At 37.2% G+C, this 15,970-nt stretch overlaps 1 protein-coding gene across 4 annotated transcripts in view; it reads left to right on the top strand.

The window, feature by feature from the left end:
- The window catches only part of ARNT (aryl hydrocarbon receptor nuclear translocator), a 63,578-nt gene extending 48,225 nt beyond the window's left edge, over positions 1-15,353 (top strand). For 2 of the 4 annotated variants that reach the window (XM_036860418.1, XM_036860401.1), the window contains 12 exons: positions 874-950; positions 1,609-1,743; positions 4,015-4,089; positions 6,267-6,418; positions 8,813-8,923; positions 9,088-9,160; positions 9,314-9,437; positions 9,629-9,731; positions 10,113-10,260; positions 11,422-11,581; positions 12,369-12,535; positions 13,305-15,353. In XM_036860418.1, the coding sequence (XP_036716313.1) occupies positions 874-950; positions 1,609-1,743; positions 4,015-4,089; positions 6,267-6,418; positions 8,813-8,923; positions 9,088-9,160; positions 9,314-9,437; positions 9,629-9,731; positions 10,113-10,260; positions 11,422-11,581; positions 12,369-12,535; positions 13,305-13,394 (1,415 nt within the window). In that variant the 3' untranslated portion in view covers positions 13,395-15,353. Of the gene's footprint in view, positions 1-873; positions 951-1,608; positions 1,744-4,014; positions 4,090-6,266; positions 6,419-8,812; positions 8,924-9,087; positions 9,161-9,313; positions 9,438-9,628; positions 9,732-10,112; positions 10,261-11,418; positions 11,582-12,368; positions 12,536-13,304 lie in introns of all 4 variants that reach the window. The other 2 variants (XM_036860410.1, XM_036860391.1) reach the window with 1 other exon arrangement.
- The last annotated feature ends 617 nt before the right edge of the window (positions 15,354-15,970 follow it).

Below are 15,970 nucleotides of genomic sequence, written 5' to 3'. Positions count from 1 at the left end.
TGATTCTGGCATTGTTATTTATTAGTGGTATAACTTAGGGTAAGTTGCTTGACTTTTATGGGGAAAAAAACCACTCAATTTTCTCATCTATAATTTAGAGATAATATAACCCATATAGAGTTATTGTGAGGATTAGATTTAATGTAAGAAAAACACCCAGCCTAGTGCCTGGCATATGGTAGGCACCCAATAAATGGTAGTTAAATGTAATTAAGAAAAATTAATTTTAAGTCATAATGAAGTTTGAACTTTTTAGTTTATATACTGTATAAACCATGCATTTGAGATATACATGATCTTTTATACTTCTGTGTAGCTCTCAAAGAAATACTATTTTTCTTGGTAAAAAGAAGAAAAATATGCAAAGAGTAGAGGGAAAATGCAACCTTCTTCCCTTTCCACATAAACATTGAAACACTAGCTTGTCTCTTTTCCAAAAGACATAAATAACTATTGGTGTTTGGTTTAATTTCATTTTTGGTTGTTTGCTTACTTTGAAAGTCACAGGTTAGGCAAGACATCCGTTCTCTGCCTGTGATATGGTCACAGAGTAAATGGCTGTCTTCATATGTATTTGGTTTGGCCAGCATAGTCTTTTAGAATACTTTGAGTGGGACCTGTACTCTGCAGTTTATTATAATTAATGTGAGTATAATATATGAATTAATATATATAAAAGTACTTAAAATAGTACCTGATATATATGGTAAGTTCTTTGGGTTGTTTACCTTTATTCTTATCTTTCAGCAGTCTGTATTGTTTCATACCTAGTCTCTTCATACCTGCATGTGTTTTAAATCTTTACATATCTGACTTTTGAAGGCAATTTAGTTTGAGATACCTGTTAAACCTTTTAACTTCACCTTCCTGAAGGTGTCTCCCTCCCAGATGATGACCCAGAGGCTGGCCAGGGGAGCAAGTTTTGCCTAGTGGCTATTGGCAGACTACAGGCAAGTATGAATTTTCCACATCTATATCACCCATTTTCAGTGGGAGAAAATCTCCTTCAGGATGTGTTCATGTTATTTTTTCTTTTACTCTCTGAATACAAATGAAGAATTCCGAAAAACTCTGAATATTTTGAGGAATATGGTATTCATAGTTAACATTGCTTCTCTTGGATTTAGCAGAAGCTGAAGAGAGTGAGAGAGAGAGATCTTTTCCTCTTTCATACTTTTAGCTTTGCAGTGCTGAATTTTCTATTTCCAACTAATTTCTTTTGCTCCTATACAAGAGCAGAGAGATCTTTTCATTTTTCATTACATGACTAACAGTAGAGAATTGGAATTATTTTGATTCTCCTTATAAAAACAGATGTTTCTTGGTTACTTGGGAGTATAATTTTCCAATCTGAATAATGAATACCACCTAGCTAAATGAAAGTAAGTGGGTTTTAGGTTGAATGAATTATTATCTTTCTTTACAAAGTTCGTGAAGAATACATGTGTAGGGAATGGAGCTAGGCCTCATGCCCTATCTGTAATGATCACTTTTTCCTTTCTGGATGGGTTGTGAAAGTTTAGAAATTCCTAAAATTGGAAACCTGGTGGGAAATACGTCTGTAAAGAATGGTGTCATTTTATCTCATTTTTATCTCTTTTCTTTCAGGTAACTAGTTCTCCCAACTGTACAGACATGAGTAATGTTTGTCAACCAACAGAGTTCATCTCTCGACACAATATTGAGGGAATCTTCACTTTTGTGGATCATCGCTGTGTGGCTACTGTTGGCTACCAACCACAGGTGAGGAGCTGGAGCTATTACACCACTGATATTTAGGCCTCTGTTTTCCCTTTGCTATGCTGAGATTATTCAATCATATAATTCCAGAGATAGCCAAAACATGTCAGCCCCAATTGAGAAAAAGAGATGATCCTAGTCTGTTGATAGCTAAATATAATTTCAGCTTCCTACCAAGGTTATCATCTGATCTAGAAAAATATGGCTTGTGAAACCAGGCTGGAGCAGCAGGTACAAATATGTATTTCTTTTTTGTTAGTGATATTAATACAGATAATGATACAAAAGTGCTCATTTTAACTAGTTATAATGATATGGCCACCTTTAGGTGATTCATAATCATCTAGTTGCATAGTAACCCATAAAGTATGCAAATTTAGCACCAGTTATTATGATTTATTTAGATATCTCATTCAGTAGACCAGGTAACTATGTCTGAATTGAGAAACAAGTCATTATATAAACTTTCAAAATTATAGCTGCCAGGAGGGACTTCTGTAAAGAGGTTGGTGAAAAAGAGATCTTGAAAAAGGAGAACAAAGTCAGAGAGCATTTACACTACCTGATGCAACACCTGTTGTGAAACTGTTGTTACCAACACAGCGTGGTGTTGGTGTAGGAATAGTTACATAGATCAGTAGATGAGAATCGAGTCTGTTCTCATATTTATGGTCAACTGATTTTCAACAAAGATGCCAAGACAATTCAAGGGAAAAAGAAGCTTTTCCAATAGATGGTGACGGAACAGTTGGATACTCATAGGCAAAACAAAACAAAAAGAACTTAGACTCTTACCTCACACCGTACACAGAAATCAACTTGAAGATATAAAGGTGTAAGTGCCAAAGTTATAAAACTTCTAGAAGAAAATAGGATAAAATCTTTGTGATCTTGAGTTAGGCAAAGATTTTTTTTTTTGGCCACATTGTGCAGCTTGCAGGATCTTAATTCCCCCACCAGGGATTGAACCCAGGCCACAGCAGTGAAAGCGCCACGTCCTAACGACTGGACTGCCAGGGAATTCCCTAGGCAAAGATTTTTTATATGACACTAAAAGCATGATTCACAAAAGAAAAAATTTGGTAAGTTGGGTTTCATAAAAGTTAAAATTTGCCCTCTTAAAAGGGCATCATTAAGAAAGTGAAAAGGCCAGCCACAAATTGGGAGAAAATATTTGTAAATCATATATCTGAAAAAGGATTTGTATCCAGACTAAAGAACTCTTAGAACTCATTAAGACAACCAGCCAGTAAAAAAGGGGCACAAGATTTGAATAGACATTTCACCAAACAAGCAATATGAATGGCATATAAATAGTTGCTTGTCATTAGGAAAGTACAGATTAAAGCCACAATGAGATACCACTATATGCCCATTAGAATGGCTATCATCAAAAAGTATTGGCAAGAACATGGAGAAACAGAACCTTCATATATTGTTAGTAGATAAGTAAAATGGTATAACTACTTCGGAAAACCATTTTGGCAGTTTCTTAAAAAGTTAAACCTACACTTACCCTACAAATTAGCAATTCCACTCCTAAGTATTTACCTAAGAGAAATGAAAACATGTTCACACAAAGATTTATACACAGATGTTCATATCTGTATTATTCATAATAGCCAAAAAGTGGAATGTCCATTAACTAGTGAGTGGATACACACTGTGGTATATCCATGTTAGAATACTTATGAGCAATAAAAGGGATATACTATTGATACATGGAACAACATAGATGAACTTCAAAAATATTGTGTTAAATGAAAGAAGCCAGACACAGAAGACTACCTATTGTATGATTCCATTTGTATAGAGAAGGCAAAACTAAAGAAGCAGAAGCAGATCAGTGGTTGGCCAAGGGATTAGAAGCAGGGATTGACTACAAACGGGCAGAAGGGAACTTTTGGGTGCAGTGGACATGTTCTAAAACTGAATTGTGGTAATGGTTGTACAACTGTATAGATTTATTATAGGTCATCAAATTAGAATTATAAAATTCATTAAGAATGAGTGAGTTTATCTAAATTATACCTCAAATCTGTAAAAAATTCAGTTAAAATAAATGTACAATATCCTGAAAAAGAAGAATGCTCTAGAGGTCAGTTGTTTAGCAGATTCCATCTTTTTTTGTTTATCTTTTTTTTCCCCCCCTCCACTCTTATCCATAATCCTAGGATAAAAGCAAGAGAAATGAAATCCAAGTCCCCTGCTAATGGCCCAGGAAAGTTAGATGATCATAAAAGTGTCAATTTTACTCTTCTTTTTCTCTTTTAGGAACTCTTAGGAAAGAATATTGTAGAATTCTGTCATCCTGAAGACCAACAGCTTCTAAGAGACAGCTTCCAACAGGTAACTTTTTTTCCTGGTTTGGATTGGAATAGTATTTTAATCTAATATCTATTACTACATTCATTCCACAAATATTTATTGACTGCTGATTAATCGAGTACTGTGGCAGGTCCTGCAGTTTTATGTTCTTTAGTACTTAGCTTGTATTTTTAAGAAACAGAAAAGGACCAGTACTTTGAAACTATGGATAATGTTCAAGGTATTTTTGTTTGGCTTTGGCTACTCAGTGTCTTATATCCAAGGGGCTGTCTTTAAAGTATTTAAAATATTCTACACTTCACTGAACAGTGGATAGTAGTTGAAAAATTCATTTGACGGTTCTTTTATAGATAAGTGAAAGTTGGCTCTTAATTGTAAGCAAACTCTTAATTTCAGGCCCTAGATCCTGAAAACATCTGGCGAATTTAATTTCAGGACAGACTTGGCTTTAGATAGTAGCTCTTACTTTATATTAGACTGGTTAATTTTCCTCTTTAAGCCTCAATAGTGTTTTTACTGATACAATGGGTATATAAGATAAAGCATTTAAAGCACAAAGCCCAACTTCTAGAGGAAATCAGACAATGGCAGTAAAAAGTCTCTCTGTCTCTCTAATTCCTCAGCATCACCTGTTCCATCCACTCACATTCCATGTATGGGTAGTCTTTTTTTTTTTTGTATGTGTAGTCTTAGAAAAGCTATTCTGACTTCTGTTGAAACCATTCAAAGCTAAGGACGTGGACTTCTGGCAGTGCAAGAAGATGTTGTACAGTATATTTTAAATCCATGAAATTCATAATTCTGATGCTTTGGGCCACAGAGTATCACTTTATCACTTCTAGAAAAATGTTTATTCCAAAGCAATGGGCCATATATACACTCTGTAATCTCATGGTTTTTATTCTGACATCAGTTGCTGCTATGATACTAGAGTACAGAAGCAAAGGTATTTTTTAATGTGCAGACTAGTTGCTGCTTACTAGTTGCTGATTTCTAGATTTTGATGTTTCTTAAGTCTAGATGGATTTGTATTTCTTTTTGCTTTTCAGTACATAAATTTAGTTGCTATTTCTAATGAAGGTTGTTTTCCTCTTTTTTTTTTTCTTCCCATTTTGGTTCTTGTCATGCTTTGTTTCACATTTGATTTTTTAAAGTTTTATTTATGTATTTTAAATGTGCCATTTTATTATTGCTAAGTGAAGTATGTCCCGTTTTCTGTTATAATTATTTCTCAGGCAGATTGTAATGTCAGCAGTTACTGCCACACTCTTGTCAACTTAAACACAAATGTTATCACTTAACTTTTTCTTAAAAAGCAATTTAAAGTGTAGGTATTTTGAATTACTGGGCTTATACTTCATTGGCATGGATATGTACAGTAATAATCAGGTTTCAAATCCAGTACTTAGTTTGTATACAAATGTAATGATGTTCATTGTGCATATGTTATACAGTGAGCACATGTAAGTATTAAAGACTACTTATTATTGTTTAAATGTAGATGTTCATATCTCATTTCTTTTTTATAATGTTAAATAAATGTTGTTCTTAAAAAAAGAAAAAAACACATAGCCTAGTGCTTGACATATAGTAAGTACCAAATAAATGTTAGCTGCTAATATTATTTTTTTTACTGTTAAGGAGGGGGGTTCAAAAGATTATTTTCTGTTCTTTGAGGTTAGAAACTAAAATGATCTAAAATTGCTTTCTTTTAAAAAATAAAAGTAAAACAAAACTAAAGCCAACTTAGTTTTATTTATAGAAACCTTCATGGGTGCTATGAAAGCAGAAATTCTCAGGCTTGGCAGAAAAAGCTAGGATTGAGGGGCAACATGTAAGCTATGTTCAGTGTCATTAAACTTATAAACTAGTAAATTTGCTAGATCAGTGTATCTTTAAGGGACTTTCCAAAGGAAGTGGGGAAAGGTAGTCTTTTCTCTCCTGGAATAATTGTTACTCCTGTTTGATATTGACAAGAGTGGTTAGATAGCTTGGGACTCTGAGAAGAAACATGATAAATATACCTCCTTATTATTTAGTCACTTATTTTTACTCCCCAAAACAACAAAATGTTGTTTTGTTAGTAATATTGCAAGAGACTGTTACTTCAAGGACAGTGACACAAGGATCTTAAGGTTGGTAAATGTCTAAAGAAAATTTTTTGTGGGTTTCAACTGATAGCATGAAAACTTTTTCAGGTGGTGAAGTTAAAAGGCCAGGTGCTATCTGTCATGTTCCGGTTTCGGTCTAAGAACCGAGAATGGCTCTGGATGAGAACCAGCTCTTTTACTTTCCAGAACCCTTACTCAGATGAAATTGAGTACATCATCTGTACCAACACCAATGTGAAGTATGTACCATAAAGACCTTTTCCAATGTTGGGATTTCTCACGGGCCAGGTCTGCTTAGCCTTATCAGGTTACCTCCTCTTCTACTTTTCTAGTAGTAAACACCATTATTTCTTCATCTTCCAACTTCTTAGAATTTGGGGTAGTTCATCCAGGTAGAGTAAAATTTTTTTTAATTTAATTTTTTACTGGAGTATAGTTGATTTATACAGGTAGAGTAAAATTTTAACAAACAGTAGCTTAGAGACTAGATTCTGAAATGTGAAGGGTTTGGTCAGTTGACCTTTGAACAACATGAGTTTGAACTGTGTGGGTCCACTTATATGCAGATTTTTTTCAATAGTAAATGCTACAGTACTACATGATCTGCATATACGGAGGGCCGACTATAAGTTATACTCAGATTTTCGACTGCTCAGAGTGTCGGTGCCCCTAACCCCCATGTTGTTCAAGGGTCAACTGTATTTCAACTTTATGTTTCAACCCTTTCTAGAAAGGATTTTGTTTTATACACCCGTTTATTACTCTAGTCTGACAGGAATTTTTTCTAGAGCAGGTATCTGCAAACTTTCTGTAAAAGGCCAGATACTAAATATTTTAGCATTGTGGGGCATACAGTCTCTATTGCAGCTTCTCAATTCTGCTGTTATAGCACAAAAACAGTTCTAGACAAATGAAATGAATAAAGATGGCTGTGTTCCAGTAAACTTTTATTTACAAAAACAGGCAATGGACTGGATTTGGCCCATGGACCATAGTTTGCTTTTAGAGCATAGCTATATTCACTCTTTTGTTAGCTTCTCTTTCTCTGTTCCTTGATTCTTTTCTCTTTGAACTTTCTCAGCTTTGTAAGAAACAATTTTATTAAAATAGATTTCATATACCATACAGTTTACTCATTTAAAGTGTACAATTTCTTAAGTATGTCACAGGGTTGTGCAAGTATTACCACACACACACAAAAAACTATTACCTCCAAAGAAATCCTGTACTAATTAACGGTCATCCTCCCCAAGCCCTATGTAACAACTATTCTATTCTGTGTCTCTATAAATTTGCCTGTTCTTATAAATGGAAACATAAAATATATGGTTCTTTTGTGACTGGCCTCTTTCACTTAGTATAATATTTTAAGGATCATCCATGTTGTAGCATGTATCTGTACTTCATTTCTTTTTATTGCCAAATAATATTGCTTTGTATTGGTATACCACATTTTGTTTATCCATTCATCAGTTGATGGATATTGAGTTGTTTACACTTTCTGGCTACTAAGAATGCTGCTATGAACATTTGTGTACTAGTTTTTGTGTGGATATGTTTTTATTCTCTTTGGTGTACACCTAGGAGTAGAATTGCTGGGTCACATGGTGACTCTATGTTTAATCTTTTGAGGAACTCCCAAACTGTTTTCCAAAGCTGCTGTACCATTTTACATTCTCATCAGTAATGTATGAGGGTTCCAGCTTCTCCACATTCTTGCTGTCTTTTTTTATTGTACCCATCCTAGTGGGTGTTGGTTGTCAAGGTACTTCTTTTCCATTTAATCTATCTGTGTAGAATTGGCCTTAAACCCATGTGTGAAGATCTGATTATAAATAATTAGCAAGTGTGAATAATATCGGTGACAACATTGAGTCTCTGTCCTCCAATTCAACTTTTAGGGCTTGTAAAGTTTAGTTCTTTGCTAATTAATTTTAGTATAACAGAGTGGATTCAGTTAGAAATTTTCATTAACTTAGGACTCAGGTCATTGTAGTTTTTTGGGTTTTTGATTTTGTATCTTTATATTGCAAAACAACAACTGTTTTGTGTTTCTGTTTTGCTTAAATTTTGAAATGTTTAAGTCTTTTTAAGAAGTTGTTTCTGGAAATAATGGCTTTCCCCATTTTTGCATACTACAGTTTTTCCCACTACAGTAAGTTTTAGTTGAGTCTTAATATTTTATTTTGTAATAAATACTCTTTGTAGAAAATTCGGAAAGTATTGAAAATAGTAAAGAGAAGGAAAAAAATTCTCACAATCCAGAAATAGTCTTTGTTAATGTTTCATTGTGTATTTTCAATTTTTTACTTATGCTTTTTTTAAAACACAATATATGGATATACAACATATACATACACACATCCTCAACGACTAGGTATTGAATACCTGGAAGGAGTTAGAGCCCAAACAGGATGAACTCTTTTTCCATAGGACATAGTTTCTGTTTGTACCATGTTTTCTGTAGTGTGAATTATTTGCTGAATCTGAAGTTACAGGTTATCGTAGGATTGGACTTGAAAGGGGAATTCATCAGTGATTACCCCATGTACAGGTGAATCTATAATGTCTTATGTACAAACAGAGTCAGATACTTTTTGTTTCTTTGTTCTCTCTACTCTTCATTTTCCTAGGAACTCTAGCCAGGAACCACGGCCTACACTGCCCAACACAATCCAGAGGCCACAGCTAGGTCCCACAGCTAATTTATCCCTGGAGATGGGCTCAGGGCAGCTGGCACCCAGGTGAGAAATGGTCGAAGAATCATTTATTGAGCAGTGACTAGCCTGCGGTGGTGGCCGTATACAGTCCCACTTTTTTGTTTATTTGTTTGTTTTAAGCCCTTTCCCCAGATTCTTTTTAAAAATCTCTTTTCCCGTTTCTCTCTTTACTTGCCTTTAACATACAGGCAGCAGCAACAGCAAACAGAATTGGATGTGGTACCAGGAAGAGATGGACTAGCCAGCTACAATCATTCCCAGGTTAGTGTGTCTTCTTTGAAGGATGGTGAGCATTTCCTTAAGAAGTATCCCCGAGAGCCAGTTAGAGTATATGTGTATCTTTACATGAGTTTTAGGGTTATTGAGTTGTCATGTTAAACCTTCTTGGTTATTTTTATCGTTGTATTTCCACAGGTTTCTGTTCAGCCTGTGACAACCACAGGGCCAGAACACAGCAAGCCCCTCGAGAAGTCAGAGGGTCTATTTGCCCAAGATAGAGATCCAAGATTTTCAGAAATCTACTCCAACATCAATACGGGTATGTTTCTTCCTTATTCTTATTTTAAATTCTCATTTTCATCACTTACTGATGGGCCTACAATTGCCCAATCAGTAGTCTCCCAGTATATTTCCATTTAATTCTAATACCTCATGAGTAAATAGGAACTTGCTGAACTAATATACTACAGCCCTTTGACTGGCCCTCCCCCAACTCCTTTTGGTCCACAGATCAGAGTAAAGGCATCTCCTCCAGCACTGTCCCTGCCACCCAACAGTTATTCTCCCAGGGCAACACATTCCCTCCTACCTCCCGGCCGGCAGAGAATTTCAGGTGAGCCCCATATGTGTGTGCTGCTTTACATGGCAACTGAGGGATTCAGTTACTGGATCCAAGTTTTATTCTTCCCTAGCTTTCTCTGGTTATTTCAGACAAAGCAGTGGAACTTGTAGGCCTAGGATGAGACAAGCTTGCTTTTCTTCCTCCTTTTTCTTTGCACCTGTCCTGTTGCCATGTTCTAGGTTCCATCTCTGTGTGTCCTGATCAGTGTGTGACTGTCAGTCTTTCTTGTCTTTTCCAAATTCTGTTATCAAGTTTTCCTTGACCCCAGGGAGTCAAGGGAATCTAGGTATAGCACTAGATTGTCCTGTGATTCCTAGATTCTGTGATAAACGCACCTTTTTAATACTTACCTCACTATTTGTTCACTCCTAGAAATAGTGGTCTGGCCCCTCCTGTAACCATTGTCCAGCCATCAGCTTCTGCAGGGCAGATGTTGGCCCAGATTTCTCGCCACTCCAATCCTACCCAGGGAGCAGCCCCAGCTTGGACCCCTAGCACCCGCCCAGGCTTCTCTGCCCAGGTAAACCTTCTCATCTGTCCCTTGTGTCTGTCCCTTGTGTATTTTTTGTTTGTTTGGTTAGGCTTTTCTACATATGTAAAATTATTGCTGTCTGTCTTAGACATCTTCTTTCCACCCCTCCCATCCCCTTCCTTCCAATTTTTATCTTTATTGGGAGCAGCTAGGTAATTAAAAACCATAGATAATACAAACATCTCAGAGTCCATGGTTTTCACATTCACCTTAAATCAAAATTGGTCACAAACATCTTGAACAGGTTTCAGTTTCAGATTTGTTTTGGAGTAAATTCTGAGAAGTTTCCACTTTGGTTAGGGCTACAAAATACAGGAACAAAGGGGAAAATTAATCACTAATTTATACACAGTGATATCTATTTACCAAAAAAAAAATTGTGTTGAAAAATCCTCATATAGTATATATGTGTATATATAAAATATATGTTAAGGCTAAAGCTAATGTCCTGTCATATGTTGATATATACTTATATTGCATAAGTAATATCTTAAATAAAAAAGCCAAAGCCAGAAGTAAGCTCCAGAATTGTTATATGCAGTATGACCTCATTGTATAAAAAATGCATAGGAAAATAAAAACTGGAAGAAGTTATCCAAAAATGTTAACCATGGGTCTTTGGTGGTAGAATTATGGATGATTATTTCCTTTTTATTTTCCTTCCTTTTGAAAATATCCCACAGTGCATATGCATTACTACTGTAGTGAGAAAAATGTTTAGTTACCAAAAAAAAAAAAACATCATTAGGAACAAACAAATGTGGTACAGACTAAATAAAATGATACAAAGTGTTTTTTCTCTATATATAATGCTATACTATTATTAATACCTCTAGTTTTTGTATAACGTTACAGTTTATAAAATGCTTTCGTTTAAGTCATTTTCGTTTAATTCTCACAACTCTAAACGTGTACTATTACTAATCCCATAGTTCTTTGTTTTTTGCAATTTATCACAAGTGTCTAAAAATAGTGTCAAGGGAGATTGGGAGTTAATTGGAAGAAATATACAATGGGATATATATAAGTAATGAGCTTGGCTCAAAAGAATCCAGTGATTGACAGAGGTAATGTTAACTCTCACAGGAATGGCCTGTGCAATAATGTTAATGTTCCATTTGCTCTCTACCCCTTTCTTTCTTTTAGCAGGTGGCTACCCAGGCTACAGCCAAGACTCGTTCTTCCCAATTTGGTGTAGGCAACTTTCAGACTCCATCCTCCTTCAGCCCCATGTCCCTCCCTGGAGCTTCCACTGCATCACCTGGTGCCGCTGCCTACCCAAGTCTCACCAATCGTGGATCCAACTTTGGTGAGTTCAGACTAGGAGAAAAATCACACCACTAAAGAGAAAGGATTTTGGGCTTCCCTGGTGGCGCAGTGGTTAAGAGTCCGCCTGCCAATGCAGGGGACACGGGTTCGAGCCCTGGTCTGGGAAGATCCCACATGCCGCGGAGCAACTAAGCCCATGCGCCACAACTACTGAGCCTGCGCTCTAGAGCCCACAAGCCACAACTACTGAAGCCCGCGCGCCTAGAGCCCGTGCTCCACAGCAAAGAGAAGCCACTGCAATGAGAAGCCCATGCACCACAACGAAGAGTAGCCCCCGCTCGTCGCAACTGGAGAAAGCCTGTGCGCAGCAATGAAGACCCAACGCAGCCAAGTATAAATAAATAAAATAAATAAATTTATTTTTAAAAAAAGAGAGAGAAAGGATTTTGTAGTTAAAATGGCTTGCTTTTGTCACGGCTGTACTGACCTAATTATAGGAAAATGCAAGGTGACAGTCCATTTGGAATATAAAACCTACCCACATGAAAAAGACTTTAGCACATATAACAAAAAGCATGTAAAGTATTATACATTTAATAATATGCAAGTATAGTCTGAATGAGCAAAGGACTCTTTGGAAAGGGTACCTAGAGAAGAAAAATGAATCTGGGACCAGGGTTTGAAATAGAAGAGGCATTGATTTGCAGAAAGAAGGGCAGAAAGTATCTGGGTAAAATTAATGATTTGCATGTGATAATGTGCTAGTTTCTCCTCTCTAGTGGAGTTAGCAGATTGAAGTTGTTTATTCTTCCTTGCTGTATTTTTAGCTCCTGAGACTGGACAGACTGCAGGACAATTCCAGACACGGACAGCAGAGGGTGTGAGTGTCTGGCCACAGTGGCAGGGCCAGCAGCCTCATCATCGTTCAACTTCTAATGAGCAACATGTTCAACAGCCATCAGCACAGCAACCTGGCCAGCCAGAGGTCTTCCAGGTGAGAGGGTGAACAGACTTCAGAAAACCAGAAACTGGGAGAGAGTCAGGGAGGAGAGACAGAGAAGAAAGCATGCATGGATTCAGGTGTTTGATTGAGGTTAGTAAGAAGAGAAGAAAAGAGTCAAGACATATAGGAATAGATGTCATTAATTGAAAAGATTGTGAACTTAGTGTGCTGCACAGTCTTTAACCAGACCATCATTAGTGATGTGAAGCGCCATGTGAAGACATCAAAAAAAGTAATTTTGGCCCATTCACGGAGAACCATGTACCCACTTGATAGTACTTTAGGTATAAAAATACTGAATACAGCTATTAAGGTCTATTTACATACATCCTGAGGGGACTGCAAGAGTCAGTGGAGTAATCTCAGGTGGGACAAAGGAGGAGTTTAGTTTAAAACACAGGTTGAAAGAAGGCAAAACAAGGTTTTGGTGGAAAACATAATAGGATAAGAGATATTCCATATGTATCCAGAGGGGGGTTTTATGAAATGTGACAAACAGATTTTTCTCCTTTTGAAAATACTGAGGTCTAGAAAAGAGGGAAAATGTGGAACTGTAGGAGGAAGACAGAGAAGGAACTAGGAAAAAAGGTTGTCATCTAAAGGAGTCAGTGTTGCTGGGAGTAAGGAAGGCTAAGAGAACTCAGCGCAGCAGAAACTCTCTGGGGCCAGAGATGACAGTTCAGGGGAATGTTGGGAGGCAGCTTGATAAATGTAAAGGATCAAGGTGTGTGACCCAAACTTACTCTTTTTCTCTTATTAGGAGATGCTGTCCATGCTGGGAGACCAGAGCAACAGTTACAACAATGAAGAATTTCCTGATCTAACTATGTTTCCCTCCTTTTCAGAATAGAACTATTGGGGTGAGGATAAGGGGTGGGGGAGAAAAAAAAGATCACCATTTGTTTTTAAAAAGCAAATCTTTCTATAAACAGAATAAAAGTTCCTCTCCCTTCCCTTCCCTCACCCCTGATGTACACCCCCTTTTCCTTCTGACCTTTCCCTTGTCTTCCTTGTTTCTCTCTGAGATAGCATTTATAGAAGAAATGGAGTGAATCCTCAAGGCTTTGGGGACCCTTCGAAAAATTGAGACTGGATAAGGTTAAGAATGCCTTTCCTTATGTCTCCTGACCAGAAATTTTGTGCAGAGATGATTTGTGCTGGGTCAAGGGGCAGGTTAGAGAACCTGGCATCCACTGTTTGCCTTGGATACTATGGCTTATTTCTGGAAAGAAATTCTGAATAAGGTGGAGGAGGGGAGAAATGTCCTCATGTTTGAGGACCATGAAACATGGTAGGTATACATGGGGCTTTAGGAAGTGAGCATAGGCTCTTTCTGCTGCCTGTGAGCAATTCCTCTGGAAAGAAACATGAGTAAGGAAGTGTGAGAGAGAGAGAGGGAAAGAGAGTGTGTGTGTGTGTGTGCATGCATGCATGTGCACATATGTGTGCATGAGCACGTGCACGTTTGTTTCTGTGTTTCTTTCTCCCTATTGGGGAGTTATGCAAAATTTGTCCTAGATTTTGTCTTTCTTTGTGTTTTTTAAAGAGTCCTAAGGAGTTAACTCTTCCATGTATTTTCCACTTAGTATTGCAGCCAAAGAGTATTTAAATAAATGTCTTTGCTGCACTTATATCTATGCCCAGCCAATAGGCAACTATAAGCAAATATATAAAGTCTTCTATTGAAATCGTTGGTCTCTCATCGAACACATATAGTAATAAAGCTGGGTCATTCCTGCTTTTGGTGCTCTCACCTTATATGGAAGATCTGCAAACATTACAGAAGTAGGCTGGCAAGATAAACACTTTTAGAAACCCCCTACTTGGCCGTAAGGATAATGCTGCATTTTTCTGTCAGAATCACATATGATGTGTGTTCTGTAGAGGTTATATATGCACGGAAACTCAACTTCTTGGATTAGCAGTCCCAGTGAAAATCCTCACTGGTGGAGTTTAAACCAAATACCAAGCCTTCTTGCAAAGTAACCTCTTTCATCCCATTCTCAGAGTATCCAGTCTGCAGGAAACGGAGATTTAGGTCTCTTCTGGGCCTATAGTTCTTTCCTCTTTGCTCCCTTTCCAATCTTGAGATTGGATTTTGCTTTATAGTACAAGTGTAATAAATCCATGTGATAAATGGGACCTGGACTCCCATCCCGACAGGGTCACTTAGCAATTAACTATAGCCATATAAACGCGGATACAGGTTACTACTCTCACTCTTTATCTTCCTCAGGTAACAGCCATGTGTATCGGCCTTTTTTTGTTTATTTGTTTGGCTCGGGCCAGTATCTTAAGTGCAAGATTGAATAAGAAGACATACTAAATGTAGCCATAGGGGACTGAGGAACATAGGTGGCCTTGGAGAGGCTGAAAGAATGTCATTAGGTTTCCCTCCCTTTTGTCTCCAATCTGGTGCCAGGTAGTGGAGTGGAAAAGGAGACAGTTTATTTTTTTTATTCTATGTGCACACATACAATATACATATATATTTATATCACAGTTTAAGAAACCAAAAAGTTGAGTTTCCAATGAAATCCTTGTTTTTTAATAATCAGCTGTTTTTAAATGTGATCAGGACTATAATATTGTACAGTTACTATAGGGCTTCTGGGGAAGGGGAGGGGCGGGAGAAGATGCTCTGGGGGTTTTGTTTCTGCTTTTCCTTCAGGGTTTTATTTTTGATTGTTTTTTTGTTTTTCCTTGTTGGCCGTTTCTGTACTGCTGGCATCTGTGCTGAGCCTTACAGTGGCAAAAATAATGACATGTAGCAAAGATTTTAAAACAAAATATTTTTTCCTTTTGTAAACTTTCCTGTGTTGTGTGATCTTGATTGCGGCTTTATTATTCCCTCCCAGCTCATAAACAACAAACAGCCACAACTAGTTGAATCCATAGCTTGCGCTTCAAATATACAAACATAAAGCACAGTATGTCTATAATTTCAGGAATCAGAAATCATAGGGCTCTGATCACTCAGCATTCCTTGGTTGTCCTCCTGATCTTGACTCATTCTGAGTAAAATCATCAGAGACATCTGACCATGGGATGGGGGGTGGGGGATTGCCCAAGTCCTTGGGAGAGGGGGAAAGCTGGGACTTGAGACCAAGAGGGCACTTCTGGATTTAAAGGAATTAGGGATGGGGAAATTTAAACTATTCAGGTCTAGACCTGGTTTCCCTCTAGGACAATGTGTTTCATTAGGAAATTTAAAAAACCCATAAGCATAAGCCTGTGTTCTTGAGGGTCTATGTGTGTAATCCAGCTAGAAACTGACTCTAGATCCCATGTGTTATCCTTTTTGTTCCAAGGACCCCTTTTCCTCTTCCCACACATCTGTTTATGGAAGAAAATGTTTGGGGTTGTGGTTTAGGGACTGAACTAGATTCTTATGATCTGTCACATGCCTGGATGTTGAGGGAAGCA

The sequence above is a fragment of the Balaenoptera musculus genome, chromosome 1 (genome assembly GCF_009873245.2).
Source record: "Balaenoptera musculus isolate JJ_BM4_2016_0621 chromosome 1, mBalMus1.pri.v3, whole genome shotgun sequence".
Lineage (NCBI taxonomy): Eukaryota > Metazoa > Chordata > Mammalia > Artiodactyla > Balaenopteridae > Balaenoptera > Balaenoptera musculus.
The sequence above is the reverse complement of the archived record's forward strand: the minus strand, read 5'-3'. Positions and strand labels throughout refer to the sequence as shown.